Raw genomic sequence first — 23,328 nt, 5'->3', positions numbered from 1 at the left:
ATTTTAAATAAATTGATTTTTATTTTATAAAATAATTTTTATTTCTAAAACAAAAATTTAATTTTTCTACATGCTTCTTCTTTTCACGCAGGCAGTGAAAGCTGAGACTTACGCCTACGCAAAAAAGATAAATCATTCTTTAAACACATGTACAAAGCAAACCTACCTTTTTTTCCCAAAAAAAAAAAAAATCACAAGACAATTTGTTTTTACCATCTAGGACAAACACAAGGAAAATTAGGATTTGTGAAAAAAAAACAGAAAAAAAAACAAACTACGCATGCTTTGGTAAAAAAAAACAAGCTCTTAACAAATATTTTCAAACTACATTTATGGTGATGCAATTTATATATATTTCTTTTTTTTTTTCAATTCCAGGGTCAAACTCGCGGTCGATTTACCAAGAAAATTTTCTGTCACCGAAATGATTTGTCAATTAGGTCAAGAATGCGATTCTTTTTTTCTTCTTTTTCTCTTTATGGGCAAAAATGACTGCGCGAGTTCAACCCTCGGGAAAAATATATCGCCTCTACTGTATTTTGATTTGGTGAATGTTGGAGATAGAAAAAAAAAAGAGAAAAAATAGAAAAAAAAATGAAATAGAAGAGGATAAAAAAAGAAACATCAAATGCAACAAGAACGTGTAAATGAAAATTAAAGTCGACGTTCTTATTGCACTCAACTTGTCAATTTATTCACCTAGACGAGAGAGAAGAGATTTGTTGAGTCACAGAAATCCTTCGACAATAAATATAAATAAAAGATTTCACTCTTAAGTGAATCCTGATCGATATCTAATGTGTTAACAATAAATTGAAATTAATTACAAAATAAATTTTTTCTAGAAAAATTTTTAAAAACCTTCTTTTTCGTCTAGAAAAAAAATAATAGAAATACACTGACACTCGAAAATTCGTCGTTTTTTTTTTCTATTAAAAAATAAATTAAAATCTAATTGAGAACAAAAGAAAGAGAGAGAGAGAGAGAGAAAAAATGAAATCTCAGCAAAAAAATTAACGATCGTACGATTGTATTATTGTTAAAGAAAAAGTAATATAAAAGTAATATAAATATTATCACAGTATTTTACAGTACATATGTACAATTGTGATACATACTGGGCGTGGATCGTAATAATTATCATTTATCATTAAACTATATCGTTATAATATCATTTGTACTCTTTTGCATGTTAACAGGGAAAAAAACGAAGATGTATATCACCTGTTTGTAAGTGTAACGTGTCAGTGTCTATGGAATTTCATTCTTTTTTTCTACTTTCAAAATCTCTCAACAAAACACACCATTTTTTTTTTTTAACAACGTCTTCGTCGAGTATTATAAATTATAATTATCCACACTATAAAAATCGTACAAAATCAAAAAAGACAAACACATCACATGCACAAAAAAAAAATTATTATTTCCAGGATTGCACGTATCACACGTCAAAAAAAAAAAAAAAAAAAAACTGATGGATCGGGTATTAAATTAAAGGGATTTTTTTTTTAAGTACTATCTACTTAAGCTAAAGACAGTTCGAACTTCGTTTTCTTTTTTATCGTTAATCATTGTTATAACAAAAATTATATTTTTTGAATCGAAATTCGATCTGTCCTGAAAAAAAACACTACACATGCCACATCAATCACGACACGGTACAATGCAAAAAAAAAAAGAAATAGGAAAAAATAAATAAATAACGATGCACAACAAAATACTGCATGACTAGCGTTGCAAAATTTCCCTAATTTTCAAACGAAAATATTTTCCCATTGCAAAAAATATTTTCCTTCCTTTTTTTCCAAAAAATTATTTTTTCTAAATTAAATTTATTGATTATTAAATTGGATAAAATTTGGAAATTTTACAACTCTACATGTAACAATGCCAAGCGTGCACCATGGACCTAAACTCGCACCATTTTTTTTTTTTTAAAGTAGGGGGGGGGGGGTGGGGGATTTATTTCTTTTTTTCGGCCCTCCGCCACTAATCCGGAAAAAAATGTAATTTTTGTAAAAATTAAAAAAAATATATTTATTCACCTCAAATAAAAAAATAAAAATCTAATTTATTTTGATTAAAAAATATATTTATTCGAGGCAAATAAATTATAGAAAATATATTTTCTACAAAATTTTTTCAAAATATAATTTTTTTTCCCCGGAGAAAAAAAATTCATTGAGAAAAATTAAAAAACGGGGATTTAATTATTATCTAAATTGTTTTTGAGAAGAAAAAAAATCTCTAACTACACGCGTAACTTTATACACAATAATAATAATTTTTATATTATGCCTCCTAATTGGCCTTTTGTATACATCAACGATTAAAAAAAAAAAAAAAAAAAAAAAAATGAATTGATCGTGTCATGACCAGTACGCACGAAAAATAACGATTTTTTTTTTTAATAAATACGAATTAAATTAAGTAATAAAAATAATTACAAAAAAAAATAATAATAAAAACAAAATACTCAACTGTACAAGTAAATCATCACATGAGTTACTAAAAACTATTAAAATCGCACAATTAAAAAAAAAACATTCATTCGCGTTATTTAATTTTTGTTAGAAATTTGTCGAAAAAAAAAAGAAAAAAAAAAGTGGATAAAAACAGCTCTTTGGACTAAGTCTCATGTGAGCTTTAAAAAAAGGGGAAAATAGTTGCTTCGCATTTTTTATCAAGTTTCAATTTTAATTTTCAATCGAAAAAATTTAATTTATATTGAAAATCAAATAGAGGACGCATGAATATTTTCTGAAATTCATTACTTAATTTCCATTCAATTGACAAATTTAAAATGAGTGAATTTCTATTTAAAGGTAATTTTTTATTAAAATTAATGTTAGAAATTTTTTTTTAAATTAGTCTTTAAAAAAAATTCATAACGCATAGAATTAGTATTTAAAAATGAATTTTCTCGTAGTATTTTTTAATAAATCGAATTTTTATTTAGTGGAATTTCCATAATTAATCGAATTTTTATTTAGTCGCATTTCCATTTAATCGAATTTTTATAATTAACCGAATTTTAATTTAATCGAGTTTTCATTTATTTATTTATCACTATTTTCGTTTGTTATAATTTATAAATTATTCAAATCTTTTTGGCAGCGTTTTAAAGTTTACGAAATTTGTACTTACAGGAATTTTTAATTAATTCAATTTTCAATTAACACAATTTTTTATTAGAAAAAATTCTGTTAAATCAATTAATTAATTCTAAAAAAAAATTAATGTTTGCCAAAGTAAAAAATTCGATTTCAAGAAAAATTCTGCCAATTATTCAAAAAGCTATTAAATAAAAATTCGACTAATTAAAAAAGTGTTCGTTACAAAAAATTCGTTTAATTATTCCATATAAAATTTAATTTTTGGTTAAATAAAAATTCGATTTTAATTTCAAAACACTGAAAATTCGCACTAAATATTTAGAGGAAAAAAAAATATTCATGCGCCTCTTAAATTTAAGAACCGAAACAAATTTACGATACTGAAGTTTCTACAAAATTTATAATCAACGATTAGAAAACAAATTATTTTTTTTTAACGAAAAATTATAGAATTTATTTTTAAAAAAATAATAATTTTCGATTAATAAACATAGAGAAATATTTTTCAGACAATAATTCATAGAATTTATCTAAAAAAGTAATTTTTGATTAATAAACATTGTAGAAAATATTTTTGTGACGAATATTAGTAGAATTTAAAAAAAATATTTTAAAATCGTTTACCTTTACTTCAGCATCGTAAAAATTTAAAAAAGCAACAATTTTCTATTTCTATAAATAAATTAACAAAAGAATAAATATTCCGTGACTTTTCAAAAAAAATTTGAGAGAGGAAACAATAGAGAGAACCCTTTTTTGAAATATGTTTTAAACAAAAAAATAAATAAAATAAATGATAGAATAAAATTCTTTCGACAACAAATAAGGAAATTAAAAAAAAAAAAAAGGGAAAACTGCTTTCATTTTTCCTTTCTCTATATAAAATAAAAATCGAATCACGGTGCGATCCACTTAAACAAAGTGGAAGGAAGATTCTACGCGCCTGATTCTCTCGGAGTTGTATATAAAACGCACCACGTGACGTTCTTATATATTGGTTAAATAAATAATTAGCCCGTGCACGCCGACGAGAGTAAACCGGGTATATATATATCGACTCATTGCGAGTTTGTCAAAGCGGTACGAAAGGCGGAGAGCCAATTAAGGCTTGGTCATCGGACTCCCCTTAATTGCCCAGAAATACTAACGACAAGAGAGAGAGAGAGAGAGAGAGTATGTGTGTCTGTGTATAACCCGCAGGAGGACGAAAAGTCCGCGCGCAAAGCTTCCACTGGGAGAAATAAGTTCAAGTCCTTCGTTCAAGATCTCTCAAGAAATTGCTTCGACTAGCTCTCTCAATTACTAATTTCCTCTTTTATTGTAATAATAATAATCCTCTCAATCGATCGTTTCCAATCAATTCTTATTTTTTATTTGAGAGAAAAAAAGAGAGATTCACCGTTTGGATTTTTTTTCCCCCTCTTTTTCTTATTTAATATCAATTTAACGAGATTTATTTACATTACAACTTTTTAGTGATAGTATAACTAACATTTAGTGATTGTAAATTCTATTTTGATTTTACTTAGCTCAATATTTAATTAAAAAAAAAAAAAAGAAATTAAAATTTATTTTTCTGTAACAAAAAAAATTTACTATATTTAAATTTGTTTTTTATTTCAAATAATCGTTGACTATTATTAGAAAAATTAATTATATTTAACCAATAATTTTTCTATTCAAAACAAATAAAAACGTAAAAAAAATTCGTTAATTTAAAATTGATTGTTAATTGCATTTTTATTTCTTTCTATATTACGGAAAATCTATCTAAAAAATTTTTTTCTTTAATCAAATTCAAAATATAATAGAATTATTATTTAGCAGAATTTTTATTTAAATGAATTTTTATTTATTCGTAATTTATTAAAATTGGTTTAATGAAAATTCTTTTAAATAAAATTTGAATTATGTATAAATTACATAATGCTAAATAAAAAATTAGTAATGAGTAGAAATTCTATTTTAGAAAATTTCTATTTAATAGAATTTCTTTTTAAATGTAAATTTTGGTAAATAAAAATTTGGATCAATAAGAATTCAATTAAATGGGAATTCTATTGAATAAAAATTTAATTGACTATAGAATTTCTATTTGATAAAAATTCTATTTTAGAAATTCTATTTTAGAAGAATTCTATTAAATAGAAATTTCATTTTTAAAATAATTCTATTACATAGAAATCTGTGTTAAATAAGAATGCAATTAATAAAAAATTTTGTTAAATACATATTTGAATAAATAGAATTTTATATAATAAAATTTTCATTAAAAATTCATTCAATTAAATGAAAATTTGATTAAATAAAAATTCTACTAAATGAGAATTCTGTTAAATTAAAATTAATTCAAATAAAAATGTTCCAATTAATAAAAAATTGATGAAATAAAAATTTTGTTAAATGAAAATTCATTTAATTATAAATTAATCTAATTGAAAAAATTCTATTTAATAGAAATTATTGTTAAATATAAATTATATTAAATAAAAATTCTCTGTAAAATACATATTTGAATAAATAGAAATTTCGATTAATTAAAATTTTTCATTAAAAAATGAGTTAACTGTTAAATGAAAATTCGATAATCTAGCTAAACTAAAATCTGTGGTAATTAAAAATTCGACTAAATTAAAATTTTAATAAAAGAAAATTCATTGAAATAAAATTTTCCGTTTAATGAAAGTTCTATTAAATGGAAATTCATTAAAATTCGACAGTTTAATATTAAATTACCGAGTGATAAATTCAAAGTTTTTATAAAGAAACTAAAATTTGAAGCAATTAAAAATCATATTAAATGACAATTCTGTTAAATGAAAATTGGATTAAATAAAAATTCGATTAAATAAAAATTTTGTTAAATTAACATTCATCTAATTATAAACTAATCTTATATGAAAAAAATTCTATTTCATAGAAATTAAATATAAATTACATTAAACGAAAATTCGTTGAAATGAAAATACAATTAAATAAAAATTCGGTAATTTAGAAACTAAAATCTGTGGTAATTAAAAATTCTACTAAAGGAGAATTCAATTAAATAAAAATTTGATTCAAATAAAAATTTCCATCTATAATGAAAATTCATTTAATTGTAAACTAATCTAACTGAATATTGAATTTTAACTAAAAATTCTATTTCCAAAAAAATCAATTAAGCATAAATTTTCTATAAATTATCATTAAATTTACAAATCGGTAGAATTTTCACTAAAATTACCAATTAAATTTCTTTTTTGATCATAATAAATATTTCCATTTAACAATAGGCGATTATTTGAATTAAAATTACACGAATGGAGAAACTTCTTTTTCTCACTGAAACAAAATAAAATCGAGAAACAAAAAGAAGAAAAAGAAGAAGCATTTAATTGAGAGCAAATTGAACAGAGAAGGTGATTGAATAAAAAAAAAAAAAAAAAAAGAAAAAGGAAAGAAAAAGGAAGCCTTTACTACCGCTGGGGGTGTGAATGCGACATATGCGGATGGTAACTCGCGTGTGGCGGTGGCAGGGGAGAGGGACATGATTGTTGATAGGGTCCACCGGCTAGCATGGGACCAGGACTCGAGCATGGTACCAAGTGCGAGCTTGGTGAACCAGCATGCGCATGCGCAATGAGATGCGCGTGCTGGGCATGTTGCGCGTGCGGGGGTGGCGCGTGCTGCGAACCTGGCGGTCCGCCGGCCGTCGCATAACCGGCGTGTAAACCGCCCCCATGTGGTGAGCCATACACCAGTTGTCTTACTTTCTGCTCCTCGTCGGCGATGTTGTACGTCAATTCTGTTTCTTCAAATCCAGTTGCTGACATTCGTTGATCGCCCGATGAACCCGATGGCGGTGGATCTGGACTATTTAAACACGTTTGTATCAATGCCTTTCCCGCTTCGCTTGTTATCATTGGTTGTAATTTTCTCGTTGCAAATGTATAAACATGGCCCGTTTCACTTGCAACCAATAGCATCACCTGGGTTCCAGTCAATGTTGAAAGCTCGTACGCCTGTAATTATTATTTTTCATCAATTATTATTTCTCACACAAAACAATAATAAAAAAAATCATAATTTTAAACAATTTTTTTTTAATTGTAATTATTTTCGAAGTCAGAATTTTGATAGTCATTTTTTTTTACATGACTTTTTATTTAAAAGAATTTTAAGTGATTTGATTAAATGAGAATTCTGTTAAATTGAAAATACGATTAAATTAAAATTTTCTTTCAATAAAAAGTATCATGTAAATTGAATATAAAATAAAAATTCTGCCAAACAAAAATTCGGTAACTAAAAATGTTAAATAAAAATTCTGCCAAACAAAAATTCGATAACTAAAAATGTTAAATAAAAATTCGTACGACTAGAAAATAAAAATTCTGCCAAACAAAAATTCGATAACTAAAAATGTTAAATAAAAATTCGTACGACTAGAAAATAAAAATTCTGCCAAATAAAACTTCGGTAACGAAAAATGTTAATTAAAAATTCGTATAAAAAATTAATTATTTAAAAATAATAAATTCTCTAAAATGAAAATTCTAATTACTGATTTTTATGCGATAATAATGCGTCTCCAAATTTTTATTTTTCGAATTATGACAGAATTTTTTTTTTAGACAAATTTTTATTTCACAGAATTTTTAGATAGTAAATTTTTATTTGGTAAAATTTTCATTTGACAGAATTTCTCTTTAAAAAAACATTTTATTTAAATGAATTCTAATTAAAATCGAATTTGAATTTAGCAGAATTCTCATTTAATAGAATTTTAAGGGGATCGAATTTTTAAATACAGGAATTTTTCAATTCACCAAATCGTAATTATTTCCAAATTTTTAATTGATTTAATTGAAAACCCCCGAATTTTCATTTATCCGAAATTGCAAAATAGCCAAAGAAATAGTCGATAGAAAAATTTCGGCATTGTTTTAAAAATTAACTAATTACAATTTTCTTGATAATTTCGAAGATTCGTCGAATTAGAAATTTTTACATTTATAAATTCGTATCACTTAAAATATTCTGTTTGTATGAAAATTATAAAAAAATTAAAATTCGATTAAATTAGAATATTCTTTTGAATAAAAAGTTGGGTAAAAAATTCTGACAAATTTATTATACTTTTTGGAAATTTCGATCCGTTTCAGAAATTAATAATAATAATTAATATTTTATTCAAAACACAAATTTAAAAATAATAAAAATCAATTTTTATCGAAATTTCAAGTCTTTTGATTCAAAATGTAAAACTATTTTATGGTTTGAAAAAAAATTTACAATTACTACATTAGAAAATTAATTTTATTTTTTTTTTGGTTGAATAATAATGTGAACCAAAAAATTGAAATTTCTAAATGTAATTTAATTATTTTTAGTTTGTAGAAAAATCACGTGTGGATGTCACAAGTCTGAAGCGAATATCAGCTGATTCATTAGTGAGCTTTCGTGGGGTCTAAAATACTGAATTGTAAACAAGGGGTGCCTAATTTAGACAACGTCCGTTGGTATTAGAGAAACCATCCACCGATGGATTTTGTTACTGAACAGCTGTCTCACTTCTAAGTTAAAAATATCTCTCCTAAATGGTACATTTTATATTTATTTCTCCATTTAGCTATATTAAATATTTCAAAAAAATTTTTATTTTAAAAATTCATTTCTAGAATTTTTCTCTTTTTTTATTCTCATTTTATTTATTGAAAACAATTTTTAACTGTAGGAAAAAATTAATTACATTTTGTTTTTTTTTTTTTTTATTAAAAGAAATAAAAAAAGAAAAATTTTCTTTTGAGAAAGAAATTGTAAAATCTATATTATAAAGGATCTGACTTAATTTTGATATTAAAAACGGGGGAAAAAAATAAATGTTTAATGGACAATAAACGAGAATGTTTAAAAGCGATTGACAAGAAAAATAATAAGCGCTCGCGTCGCGTTTACATTGCAATTATTGTAATTATCTTTCTCCTAAGCACTATAAGTAGAATTGTATGGCTTTTATCAGTGTTCATCAACTGCCAAGCATTAAAGTCACTAAAATCTTAATCACTTCAACAATCTGATAAAATTTATAATTAGTATTTATATACAACTTGAGAAAATACTGATTAATCACACCGATAAACATCCCACACGATTTTTAAATACATTTTAATAAAGTAACAAAAACTTATTTCAAAATTAAAACATAAATTTTAAATAAGAAAAGCAATCTTTTTAAAAAATGTATAATTTAACTAAAGTGTAAAAAAATAATTAAATCATCTCAAAAAAAAAATTTCTAAATTTTCTCCAAAATAAAAATGTATTTACTTTTGGAAATTATTTTTCCATTTCAAATATATGGAAAAAAATAAGAAAAATTATTGAAATTGGAAATAAAATCCCATCAAATAAACAATAATTGACAAGAAGTTGTAAACATTTTAATTAACATAAAAACTAGAAAATAATTAATAAGAAAATTATCGAATTTTCTTTTTCTTTAAATGTAAATTTGTAATCTATAAGCCTGTTGCAAATATTTTTTTTCTTTTTAATTATAACTAAACAAACTACTTTCGAATTAAGTAATACAAATAAACTAGACTTGCGATCTTTTTAAATGATAAAAAAAATGAGTTAACACAACTGATAAAATTATTCAAAGTCAACAAAAATAAACAAATAAAAAAAAAAAAATAATTTCAATTTTCAAGATTCAAAAAAAAAAAAAAAAAAAAAAAAAATACAAATCCTAGATTATTTAGAATAAAAAAAATTTTCTGAATCTATCTAATTTTTTCTCTACAATTCGCGGATATTACAAAATTTGTTGCTAATTTACTATTTGAAAAATTAACAAAATTTACTTATTCATTAATTAATAATAAATTAATTTACTAAAACAAATTAATTTACCGAAAAATTAATTAATCAATTTGCTTATTTGCAAATTAATTAAATTATTAATTCACTAATGAATAAATTTATTTACTAATTTGGTAATTAATAAGTTAATTTAGTGATTAATTTGGTATTTAATAAATTAATTTGGTAATTAGTAAATTTATTTAAAGAATAATTTGGTCATTAATTAATTAATTTACAGATTAATTTGATAATTAATAAATTAATTTACCTATTAATTTGGAAATTCGTAAATTAATTTACCTATTAATTTGGTAATTAGTAAATTTATTTAAGGAATAATTTGGTCATTAATAAATTAATTTACGGACTAATTTGATAACTAATAAATTAATTTGGTAATTAGTAAATTAATTTCCGGATTAATTTGATAAATAGTAAATTAATTTTTGGATTAATTTGGTAATTAGTAAATTAATTTCCGGATTAATTTAATAATTAATTAATTAATTTACGAATTAATTTGGTATTTAATAAATTAATTTTGTAATTAGTGAATTTATTTACGGAATAATTCGGTCATTAATAAATTACCTAATTTACGGATTAATTTGGTAATTAATCAATTAATTTACCTATTAATTTGGTAAATAGAAAATTAATTTCCAGATTAATTTCGTAAATAGTAAATTAATTTCCGGATTAATTTGGTAAGTAGTAAATTAATTTCCGGATTAATTTAGTAATTAATAAATTAATTTACGAATTAATTTGGTATTTAATAAATTAATTTTGTAATTAGTGAATTTATTTACGGAATAATTCGGTCATTAATAAATTACCTAATTTAAGGATTAATTTGGTAATTAATCAATTAATTTGGTAACTTATGTACAAATTTCCAAAATTCAAAAAAAAAAAATCAGCAATCAAAAAAAAAAATTTTTTCTTTCGTATTCTTTATAATATTGTCAAGTCGAACTAAATAAATAGTTTCACAAAGATCAGACGGTAATTAATGTAACACGACCGCAGTAACAAACTAATATTTTACTTATCTCGTCAATCTCTTGATTAAACGCTGGTTTATTAGTCGATTTTATGGCTTTCGAAGGAATGAGATATAAATGGCAATTTCTTGTTTTTTTTTTTTTTCTTTTTTAAATATATTTCCGCCAATCAATAAGACGTGTTATAGAATCGTATAAATTGTATATAGTCTATATTTATATTTATTTTTATTTATAGTTATAGTTCCATTAAAATATAATTTCCCATTAAATTCGACTTTCGCTATATTATATTTAAAAAAAAATAAATTCCCAATCCATTTATCGATTATTAATGTTTTATTCGCGTGATGAGTTCAATCAAGAGATAAATGATTTTAAAATTGTAAATTATTCCTTCGACATTTTTTATATTAACAAATACAATTACTTTAAAAATTAAAAAAAAAATTTTTCTTTAAAAGATAAAGATTGTCCTCTCCCAAAAAAAATTTACGAAATAAAAAAATGAGATTGTAATGTAAATTTTTTTTTTTCTAAAAAGATAAATAAATAAAAATATATTTATTAAATTTTATATATTTGTGTGGGGGGTATTAAAGACTTTCGTCATCGTGAATCATAATTTTTTAAAAACATCATTCATGGACAGTTGAGGGAAGTAGTGACATTGCATAATATCTAATTTAATTCTATAGGTGGGCAGATAGAAAACGATATATAAAAAAAAAAAAGTCGTGTCTATGGAAAATTTTCCAATAAAGCAAGTTTCATCTTGTTGAATTTAAATTTTAGAAAGAGATCTCACAAATAAAATATTTTTTTTTCTCTCTTTTTCATTAAAATTAAGAGATCAATGAAATTCTATTTTTGTCCCAAATAAAATATTTATATTTACAAAAGTTTATAATAACTATTTCGTTTGACATAAATTGTCGATTAAAATGCAAATAGTAAATCCCGATAAAAAAAAATAATATTCGTCAATGTTTATCAATTTTAATTATTCTTATTTCAAAATAATTTCTTTTCTTTTTTTTTTGTTTTTAGTTCCTCCCCCCCCCCCTAAAAAAAATTAACAAAAATCGTAATCTAATTCTTATTAAATTAAAAAACAAGCTCTATTTGCCAACAACAACTTTACATGTGCTTAATTTTTTTTTTTTCATTACTCGCAATTAGATGCAGAATATAATAGTTAACCAAGAATGCGGGACACACATGCATAAATAATGAGGCAATAAACCATAATAATCTCACATGCGTAAATGCAATTTTACAAAAATTTAATTGCTCTTAAATATTTTTTTTTCCTCCATGAATTTTTTTTTTTCCAAAAATTATTTCAAATTCATTTCGAAATTTTTCCGCAAACATAAAAAATTAAGAAAAATAATTAAAAAAAAAAAAAAAAATTCCTTTTTGTAAATTTAATTCTTTACGATCCCATTAAAAGGAATGAAAGTGGGTGTAAAAAAAAAATTTTTTTTTGGATATAAATTTGATTATAAGTGAAGTGAAAGCTAAAAATAATTTTTTCCCCATATTGCCCTTTAATTATGAAAGAAAAAAAAAATAAAGTAGAATCGCAATTCAACTTCTTCTCAGTTGAGATTTAGGTTAGATCATGTTCAAAGATATGCAAAGAGGGAATATAAAAACCAGTTTTGGGCTGCTGGATGAATTTTTTTGTCAATTCTTCACTCAACGATTTTTCAGTAATGAAAATCACAGTGAGTGGATGCGAACATCGTTTAAAACACACTATTAGAGACTATGAGACAGCTGTAGATTTTATTTTTAGGGCCAGCGACCCGCCTTTAAATTTATCTGACAAGTTGATTCCAGGAGCCGGCAAATTGAAAAGCAAAAAAAAAAATTTCAAACTCCTTGATTTTTTAAAGAAAAAAAATCTCCTAGTGATTTAATTTTCAAGTGAAGGGACGGAGGGGGGGGGGATGATAAATACAAATTAAGCTGCTTTACAATGTCGAGAAATAGACATAAATTTTCGAAACGTTTAATAGTCGCCAAATTCACAGTAATTGGGTATTTAAACTGTGGTTAGAATTTCACATTTCCTTGGAAACATTGTTGGATGGTTTAAGTTGGCAAACGTTCAATTTGTTGACATGTCTTTTCTTTTTTACTTACATAAACTTAATTTTGCCCTTAATTTTTCCCAAAAAAAGACTCAATTTTTCAAAAACAGAATTTAAAACAAGATTTAGTAATCAAAATAACTATTTTTTTCCAAAGAGATGTCAAAACCAAGAAAAATGACAGATGTGACGAGAAAGTTAGGTTATGTTTCACGAAGGTCAAATCACGGAACCTACTCCCACGCATAAAAGCCCAACCTCAAAAAAAAATTCGAAACTCACATTCACCAGTGTGTGTCACATACACAAATCAGATTTCAACATGCAGTTTAATGTGACTTATATATATATGTGTGGAACTTGGCGCTCCTCAAAAAGTGAACGAACGCACCGCAATTTCACTGTTTCACTTTCACCACCCACGTTGTCCTCCCCCAGGGTGATTTCTGAATCACACAGGTGCTCAAAGAAAAAAGAAACCGGTAAATGTTTTCACAGAAAATGAAAACACAATTTCGAGGTTATGTTTCCTTGTTTTGCAAAAAAATAATATACAAACCTTCTTCATAATGCCAGTTTTCCTCTTCGAGAAGGTGGTGTACCTTCTTAATTTGTTGTCAATATATTCCATCTTGATTTTAACCCTTCCTTTCGTTTTTTTTCCATTCGATGGTGGCGATTTTTTTGGTTGTCCCAAATTTGTAAATGTTTCATCTAAATTCTCAGGCACCTGCATCATTTGTGAATGTCGCACATTACCGTCATCGTAACATCTTTTAACACCACGTTGAACAACGCCGGGCGTCGCGGCGTCAGACATCATTTGTGATGTTGCGAGCTGTGAAGTTGACGGTCGTCCGTACATCTCCGTATCCATCATGCCCATACTGTAACTTCCGCCGCTGGGGTTGTCCATTACGGACGCGCGCACATTTATAATTCCCAAAATTCTCCGGGGGTTTTTTTTTTTTACATGAAGAAAAAAAAAATTAAAAATTGATAACCACAGGTATTTAATTCACCACGTGATCGATCATCAATATATAGAGTAAACGGGACAATAATAGCGCGCGAGAGCGCTCCCCGTCAACTGAGTGAACTGAGTAACTTGACCTACGTGCTCGCTCTCACCGTATTACAACTTTTCCTCCCACCAATTGGCCTACGCTCGAAAAATACAGTCCATCATTTCCAAATTAGTAATTTTATTACACTAATTACCAATTTCATTTGAATGGATAATTAAAATATTGTACAATCTTTTCGAAATTGGTAAAAAATTTCATTCAATTTGTTATTAATTACTTTAAATCGCGATGTAAATAAAGACGCGTAGGTTTACATTAAGTGGAGAGAGGGCTGCCATATACCTCTGTTTACCAAATATGGTAAACAGAGGTGGTCCTGCGCGTTAAGGGACATAAACTGGAAATGGTCACCTGACATATCAGGTGGGAATATCGAAATTAAACCCTCTTTTTACAAATTTAATTTTGATTTCGAACAGGTCGATTATAATTCGAATTTTTGAAATTAAAATTAAGAAATTTTGCATTAATATCAATTTCACAGATAAACAAAACCTTTGGATTTGAAAATTAGCGCCAAATGTCAATTTGTCCAAATTGGAGAAAAAAAAGTTTCATGAAAACCAATCGTTACGAATTGTGAAACTTGCTTTAAATTCATTTGAAGACGTGGAAATGTCAAACACATTTAACCTCAATCTGTCATATTTTTTGTTATTAAAACTTAAAAGAAAAGTACTAGAATAATATTTTTGAAGTGAAAAATTAATTTAAAAAAATGTCAACAATACGAGAAAAACAGATAAATGCATTGAAGCAAATGTTGAATTTAAATGGACAGGATAGTAAAAATGATGTGCCAATTTGGAAAGTTTTAATCTACGATCGTATAGGACAGGATATTATTTCACCTTTATTATCAGTTAAAGAATTACGTGAACTTGGTATAACATTACATATGCAATTACATTCGGATCGTGAATCAATACCAGAAGTACCGGCAATTTATTTTTGTTCACCGTCTGATGAAAATTTATGTCGTATTGGTCAGGATTTACAAAATAATTTATATGATAATTATCATTTAAATTTTATATCGCCAATAACAAGGCAAAAAATGGAAGATTTAGCATTATCAGCTGTTCAATGTGGTGCTGTTGCAAATATACAAAAAGTATTTGATCAATATTTAAATTTTATAACAATTGAAGAGGATTTTTTTATATTAAGACATCAAAATAGTGACGATATTTCTTATCATGCATTAAATCGTGGTGAAATAAAAGATACTGAAATGGAATTTATCATTGATACAATTGTTGATGGTTTATTTTCAGTATTTGTAACATTAGGAACTGTTCCAATAATACGTTGTCCAAAGGGTAATGCAGCTGAAATGGTGTCAAAGAAACTTGATAAAAAATTACGTGAAAATGTTTGGAATTCAAGAAATAGTTTATTTCAAGGTGAGGGTTTTAAAACAGAGCCAATGAGTTTTCAAAGACCAGTGTTAATTGTTTTAGATCGTAATAGTGATATTGCAACACCATTTCATCATACGTGGACATATCAGGCATTGGCTCATGATGTTTTAGAATTGTCATTAAATCGATTGGTTATTGAGGAGAGTAGTGGAAGATCACCAACTGGTAGTGCACGTTCAAAGCCAAGAATATGTGAATTAAATAATTTGGATCGTTTTTGGTCGCAGCATAAAGGATCACCATTTCCAAGGGTCGCGGAGGCAATACAAGAGGAATTGGAGCAATATCGTGTTTTTGAACATGAAGTAAAGGATCTAAAAAGTTCAATGGGCGTTGATGATGAAACAGAAGCTGAGGGTCTTTTTGTAACAAATAATACGGCACGTTTAACAAATGCAGTAAATTCATTGCCACAATTAATGGAATTAAAACGATTAATTGATATGCATACATCAATAGCAACTGGTATTTTAAATGCAATAAAATTACGAAGACTCGATACATATTTTGAAATTGAGGAGAAAATAATGAGTAAACAAACACTTGATGCGGGAATATTGGATATTATCAATGATAATGAATGTGGTTTACCTGAGGATAAATTAAGATTATTTATTATTTATTATTTACTCACAAATATATCTGATGTTGATTATGGAAAATATGAAGCGGCATTAACAAATGCTGGTTGTGATTTAAATCCATTATTATATATTCGTAGATGGAGGAATTTTATGAAAATATCGGGTTATCAAAATAATTATGAGGGTGGTGGTACAAAAACAGTGAGTATGTTTTCAAAATTAATGAATCAAGGCTCATCATTTGTTATGGAGGGTGTTAAAAATTTAGTGGTGAAAAAACATAATTTACCATTTACAAGAATTGTCGATGAATTAATTGAAATGAAACAATCAACGCAAACAAATGATTATTGTTATTTAGATCCAAAACAAGTGAAAACAATTGATCAAACGCCAAAGACAAAAACTGAATTTCATGAAGCAATTGTCTTTGTCGTTGGTGGTGGTAATTATATTGAATATCAAAATCTCATGGATTATGTGAAACAAAAAACAAATGGGGGTATGAATAAAAAAATTATTTACGGTTCAACAACATTGATTAATGCAAAACAATTTCTCGAGCAACTTTCATTGTTAAGTCAAGACGCTCAATAGTAGAAATTTAAAAAAAGACTAGTATTAAAGAAAAGCATTTTCTTGTAAAAAAAAAAATATCGAAATGTAAGTAATTTCTATAACTTGTTTTGAAATAAAATTGTATAAAGATATTGATTATATTTTATTTCTCCAAAAAAAAGCATATAAATTAAGTACTTATAAATTACATTTAGAATTTTAATTTTCAAGTTTTTTTTTTAAATTAAATTAAAAATTAATATCTACGTATCAGTGTTTGAAAGAGCATTACCAACTTTCATCATTGTATTATGAACATCGCGACTAAATTGCACTTGATTTTGCACTGTCATTAAAAATTGTGGATATGTTAATGCAGTACCTTCCTGTGGTGTAACAGCTTCTGTTCTCGTTGGCATTACTGGAATTGGCAAATAACGAATTGAACTCGAATGTTGTGACATACATTCAATTGATGTTTTTAAATGTAATTCAATTTGATCGCAAATTGAATAAAAATCCTCCATATTTTTATTAAAACGATGATCAGGTGGATCAATTCCTTTTGTTGATCCAACATCAACGAGACTATTTTGTTGTAATGTTTGAGTTGCAGTTTTTAATGTCAACGATAAAGCCTCTCTCAATGGACCAACGAGTGATTTAACTTTTGAAATATTATCCAATTTTTCTTGCGATTGTTGTTGTCCCTGTTGTTGTGCCTGTTGCTGTGGTTGAGCTAATTGAGGATTTCCAGATGGTGCCATTTGTCCCATACCCATTCCACCGACTTGCTGAATTGGCGGAATATTCATCTGTAATTTTTAATTTAATTTAATTAAAAATGAAAAAAAAAACTTGCAAAATAAAAATAAATTCATAATTAAATAAATTGAATAAAATATTCATTATCATAAAATAATACTTTATTAGTAGAAATGAAATTTTTAAAAACAACATCATTTTGTTATTATGTTAAAAATTAATACTAAAAAATTAGAGAATAATTAAAATTTTATAAAAAAAAAATAAAAAATAGAGAAGTAATGAAAATTACTTCAAAGGCCCCGGAGGGATTCGAACCCTCGATCTCCTGTTTACTAGACAGGCGCTTTAACCAACTAAGCCACGGCGCCCGATAAAATTGTCTTTTTTAATATTCGATCAACTTTTTACTTCCAGTTTTAATAAATTTCTTTGACAAAAAAACAATTTCATCATTAAATTTAACAAAATTTATTTAAAATCATTGCAGTTAATTTATTTTTCGTCTTAAAATTTGTCCAGAAGAAAATTTCTAATTCAAACAAATATTATTCAATTAGAAAAATATTTTAATAAATATAAATATTTTTTTAAAAATTATTTTACACTTATTAGCTCTAATTATTTGTTATTAAATTTTATTTCATCATTAAAATACCAAAAAGAAAGTAAATTTTATTTCTTGGGACTGACATATTTATGTACAAAAACAATATTGAATAAAAACAAAAAAAACTTACCTTTATTTTCCAAAATAGTGAACGTATTTATGCACTAAATTATAAAATTATAATTCACTTTTTTCTGTAAATATATACAATAAATTGAACTGTTTCTTTTAGAAAAATAGGTTAGAAATGAAAACGTCAGTCATTTCGCACTCTAAAATCACTTGTTGAAATAACTATTTTTATCAGTACACGCAAAAATAAACTTCCTCGTAAAAAATGTGTTTTTTAATATTTGAAAAACAAAAGAAAATGCTTTTCTCCTTTTTAATCAAAAAAAAATGTTCCAATATCGAAAATGTATTTCAACTTTTAAACAGTTCAACTTTTAAAGGTTATGTATGTAAACACATTTTTGTTTTCTTAGGGTGGCCAACGTGTTAAAACCCAAGCGCCATCATTTACCGGAAAATTGTATTAAATTTAAAAATAAAAAAATACGTCTTTTATAAGAAAAACATTACTAAAAATAATATTAATAAAATAATTCGAACACTAATAGATCTATTTTGTAAAAATCATTTTGAATATTTTTTCTTGAAAAAAAGTCTTTCTAAAAAAATAGAAATTTTTTTTAATTTTTCCCGCTCTAAAGTATCAACTTCCAGTTCTAGAACTTTCCGGAACAATATCGAAATCCATCAATGTTACCAGTTTAAAATTAATGAAAAAAAAAAAAAGAATTTGTGAAAATTTGCTAAAAAGGGGTTAAGAAAAGTGAGAAATATTTACTTAATTTCTGTATGTTTAATTAGACTTGTCAAATAAAATTACGTAACGTAATTCAAAATAATTTCTAATTAATTTCGTTAATTGAATTTTGTTTAAATTATCAATTATAAATTTTACTTTAAAATTTCTAAGAATCGATTCTAAGAATCTAAGCATCTTTTATTGTTATTTTAAGTAAAATTTTAACGTAAGTAAATAATTATAATTACGCTATTATTGTTCAAAAATTTAATTTAAATAAATTGAACGATTTCTGGTTTTTTTTTTTTGTTCGAAAAGAAAAATTAAAATTTTAGGTTATGTTCCATCCATTAATATACGATCACGTGCGTTTTGCTTTGTAATTTATTTTCTTTTTTTCCCCCCTTTTTATAGAGAGTAAGTTTATTACTTTAGTGATACGTATTTTTAAAAAAAAAAAACTCTAATTTAAAGAGAAAGAAAAAAATGGCCAAATGGGGCGAGGGTGATCCACGTTGGATTGTCGAGGAAAGACCTGACGCTACAAATGTCAATAACTGGCATTGGTAAGATCATTGATTTTCTTTGATGCTATTTTTCATATTTAATTATTAATTATTTTATTAAGTTTTGCTTTTTTTTTATTTTTAACAAAAACAAAAAAAATAAAAGTATCTAACAGAGGAAAAAATACTTTTCTCTGAAATGAAAATAATTTTCTTTTTTTTTTAAGGACGGAGAAAAATGCTTGTGCTTGGTCACAAGATAAAATAAAGGAATTATTTACAAATTTAACAATTGAAGGAGATGACAGTGAGTAAATTTGAATTATTTGCAATCGATTGATTTTTTTTTTTATTCAAAAAAAAATTTTTTTTCAGTAAAGTGTATTATAAATAGCGTGGATAAATGCGAAGGAGAAGCCATAGCAAATAATAGAAAAGGAAAATTAATTTTCTTCTACGAATGGAATATAGTTCTTAAATGGAAATTACTTGAAAACGAAAAAAAAATCGAGGGGAAAATTAACATTCCTAATCTTTCCGAGGAGAACGATATTTCCGAAGTAGATGTAAGTAAGAATATTTATTTAAGAAAATTTATTATTAAATATTTCATGACTTAATACCAAAAAAAAAAAAAATTTCCACAGATCGAAATAACTTTGAAAGACAGTACCGATGAGGGCGAAAAAGTTAAACATTTTTTGCACACAAAGGGAAAGGATATTATTAGGGAAAATCTAAGTAAATACGTCTCTTCATTGAAAGAAGGTAGAGGAAAAAAAAACAAATTTCAAAAAATGAAAAATTCCCAATTAACATTCATAATTAAAAAAAAAATAAATTCATTTCAGAATTCTCGAAAGGAATGATTCTTCCCAAGAAAAGCGAAATTAAAGAAAGTATTTCCAATATTACATCAGGTTTTAATGTTAAGGTAAGAAAATGTAAAAAAAGGCATTTCCAAATACGAAAAAAAATTAAATTTCTAACTAAAAATAAATTAGAATTTTTAGATAGAAAAAAATAGTAAATAAAATTATTTCAGATGCAAATGAATTCGGCCATAGTATCAAATAATAAAGGAAATGGCTGTAAAATTAATACCACAACTATTAAACAACAACAAAAATTCCAATGTAGAGCACAAGATTTTTATAATGCATTTACAGTACCCGAGGTAAAAATTCTTTTTTTTTTATATAAAATTTTTCTCTCAATTTCATTTGCTATTTAATTTATTAAATTATTAATGAAATAAAACGAAAATTTACACAGATGGTGCAAGCCTTTACCAAAGGTCCAGTAAAATTAGATCCAAAAAAAGAGGGAAAATTTGAATTATTCGGTGGCAATATTCATGGGGAATTCATTGAACTTTCGCCAGCGAAAATTGTTCAAAAATGGCGTTGTAAACAATGGCCCAATGATCATTTTAGTGAAGTTACACTTAATATTTCAGAAAAAAACGATCACACTGAAGTTAATCTAACACAACGAGGAGTTCCAACCAGGTATTAATTTTTCTAATTTTATTTCCAAACAAAAATTATTTAAAAATAAAATTAAAAAAAAAAAAAAACTACTTTTTTTTATTTTCAGTGAAGAAGATTCAACAAAAGAAAACTGGGAACGATATTATTGGAATTCAATTAAACAAACTTTTGGTTTTGGATATTTCATGTGATTCTTTCTCTCTCTCTCTTTTTTTGTATTTATTTCCTATATTGATAAGTAGTCTTTTTTTTAAAAAAAAGAGAAGGGACAAAGAAGCTACAAATTCTGCCTAATTTCTTATTTTTTAACGCGCGCATAATGTAATCAAAAAAAGAATTCAGTAACTAAAAAAGTAATCACAATGGAAGATGTATGATTTTCAAAAATTAAAAAAATATTAAAAATATTTCAATAATGAATTTCATATCAATGGCGTATTATTTTAAATTTCTCTCATGTGAAATAAATATTGTATATTATTATTTTTAACCAGTGAAAAAAAAAAATTCCTCAAAATCTAATTTATTAGAATTGAAATTGTTTTTGAATTACCGGCGCTTGTGGAATAATTGTAACTTGATTTATTTTTTTTTTTTCGAGAATAAATGTGATTCTAGTTGATTTAAATTTTTATTGTACATTTAATTTAGAAACGTTTTAAAGAAGAAGAAGAAGAAAAAAAAAGGGAAATAATTAAAACACTACTCATCTTGAAGCTAAGTATTCACTTTTATCGTCTGTGGAATAGCCTGAAGCGTCGAGTTACTTTCGTCACTAATATACACCCCCTTCCTCTTCTCTTTTCCTCTTTTCATCCCTCAAACTCCCCTTTCGCTAGAAACTACCTTCGGGGTGAGAGATGGTCCTTAGTGGTTACACTAAGAGAGATAGTGAGAGCGTTTCTCGTTTCTTTGAAGGTAATCTTAAACGAAATTCCGAAGCACTCGCCACTTATGCTCTCCCGTTATACAACCAAGATTGATTATTAATTAGCTTCGAGAATCTCTCATGTCATTTTAATTACTTAATTGAATCTTTTAATTAGAGATCCCGCTATCTTAATTTTTTTTTTCTTTTTTAGTTTTAACTTCCGGTTAGAGGAAAAATTAGAAGAAAAAAAAGAAAATCAAATTGAACAAAGAATATTTTAAAGAATTTTAAAAATATTTTTTCGAAAATTTTATTAATATAAAAAAATTATGAAACAAAAAAAAGTTTAGATAAAAAAAATAAATAAATTCAGGCCTCGGAATATACGACTTTTTTTTACTTTTTTAAAAAAAATACATCTTTTTTATTATACAATACAGATCTTCTTCAGATATTTTTTATTTCAATTATTTACAAAATTGTTAACTAAAATTATTCTCTAAATTAATTATTTTCAATGATTTTGAATGGAATTCTTTACAAATTCAATTATCTTAAACTATTTTTAATAATTTTAATATTTCTTTAAAAATTCAATTATTATTTTTAATGAATGAAAAAATAAATTAAATAATATACAATAAAATTAGAATATTTAAAGTAAAATATTTATTAACTAATTAAAATTAAAAAATCGACTTTTTTTGTCCCTTAAAGTCAATCCGAGGCCTGTTAAATAACTTTCCAATAAAAAATATAAATGTCTTTTTTTCAAAGCTGGAGATTCTCGAAAAAAAGAATTTTTTTTTTTTTTTTTTTTTTGACACACTAGGGATAATTTTAAGAGAATTATAATGCGTCATAAAGGAATTAGGAGAGCAAGCGGAGCTTATCAAACGGGCATTATGGAAGTCAATCCGCTTTGATCGAATGAAATTACCAGAATTGAATTCATTATCGCTTGAAAACTTCTAATCCCCCTCGATGCCCCCAATGAGTGGCATATTCGGGATAAAGTTCATTCATTATCGTTGACATGCAAGTTGGAAACCAAGGGTGTGTCTTTTTCTAAATATAAATTGAACGCAGAAAATTTGATGACAATTTTGAATACCTGTTTTCAAAATAATTTCACAATTCAAAATATGAGAGATGAAATTTATAAAAGCAGAAAAATAAAAAAGCAAATTAGATGAAAAAAACGAATTTTTTTTCTAGAAAAATAATTTTTGTTAATTCAAAAAGCAATTTTTTATTCACATCGATTTTCGAGGCCTGAAGTTCCTAAAATGTAATATATATATTTATACCAAAATGCTATCTAGAAACGGAAGTAAACATTCACTGTGAATTTTAGCTTCAAGTGTGTATAGAGTTGGCAATCGAATTCAACGATTACCGTGTGCACTGAATCAATGAAGGAAGTAATTTTGACTAAACTTGCGGAATATCTATCTCTAGGCAACTGCGCTAATTTGTTTCTAAATAGACTTGTTTCAAATTTTCATATATTCACAAAAAAAAAGTCCGTCAGAATTTTT

At 25.4% G+C, this 23,328-nt stretch overlaps 3 protein-coding genes and 1 non-coding gene across 8 annotated transcripts in view; 2 read left to right on the top strand and 2 right to left on the bottom strand.

Annotated features, from left to right (window-relative positions):
* The window catches only part of LOC127285250 (uncharacterized), a 47,270-nt gene extending 28,687 nt beyond the window's left edge, over positions 1–18,583 (bottom strand). Inside the window, exons 1-4 of the mRNA XM_051311153.1 lie at positions 18,237–18,583; positions 16,999–17,546; positions 13,637–14,090; positions 6,869–7,120 (exon numbers count right to left, since the gene is read on the bottom strand). Of these exons, the coding sequence (XP_051167110.1) occupies positions 6,869–7,120; positions 13,637–14,090; positions 16,999–17,546 (1,254 nt within the window). The 5' untranslated portion in view covers positions 18,237–18,583. The remainder of the gene's footprint in view (positions 1–6,868; positions 7,121–13,636; positions 14,091–16,998; positions 17,547–18,236) is intronic.
* LOC127285253 (protein sly1 homolog) lies at positions 14,753–16,883 on the top strand. Its single transcript, XM_051311161.1, has one exon. It carries the CDS (start codon positions 14,884–14,886, stop codon positions 16,768–16,770), a length of 1,887 nt encoding a protein of 628 aa, XP_051167118.1. The 5' UTR covers positions 14,753–14,883; the 3' UTR covers positions 16,771–16,883.
* Trnat-agu (transfer RNA threonine (anticodon AGU)) lies at positions 17,794–17,867 on the bottom strand. Its single transcript has one exon. It is a non-coding gene; the product is annotated as a tRNA-Thr (tRNA).
* Positions 18,584–18,795: 212 nt separating the features above from the next.
* Positions 18,796–21,341, top strand: LOC127285251 (activator of 90 kDa heat shock protein ATPase homolog 1). 5 transcript variants are annotated; one of them, XM_051311154.1, is made up of 9 exons: positions 18,796–18,941; positions 19,392–19,483; positions 19,651–19,730; positions 19,799–19,989; positions 20,071–20,191; positions 20,275–20,357; positions 20,469–20,600; positions 20,699–20,934; positions 21,023–21,341. In XM_051311154.1, exons 2-9 carry the CDS (start codon positions 19,404–19,406, stop codon positions 21,105–21,107), a joined length of 1,008 nt encoding a protein of 335 aa, XP_051167111.1. In that variant the 5' UTR covers positions 18,796–18,941; positions 19,392–19,403; the 3' UTR covers positions 21,108–21,341. The 5 variants fall into 5 exon arrangements, with proteins under 5 accessions (XP_051167111.1, XP_051167112.1, XP_051167115.1 ...); XM_051311155.1 differs by having other exon boundaries at positions 18,837–18,941; positions 19,332–19,483; XM_051311158.1 differs by lacking the exon at positions 18,796–18,941 and adding an exon at positions 18,947–18,965.
* Positions 21,342–23,328: the final 1,987 nt, after the last annotated feature.

Source organism: Leptopilina boulardi, unplaced genomic scaffold (genome assembly GCF_019393585.1).
Source record: "Leptopilina boulardi isolate dan_hultmark-lab unplaced genomic scaffold, ZJU_Lbou_2.1 LbouV2_330, whole genome shotgun sequence".
NCBI lineage: Eukaryota > Metazoa > Arthropoda > Insecta > Hymenoptera > Figitidae > Leptopilina > Leptopilina boulardi.
This window is presented reverse-complemented; position numbering and strand designations above follow the sequence as displayed.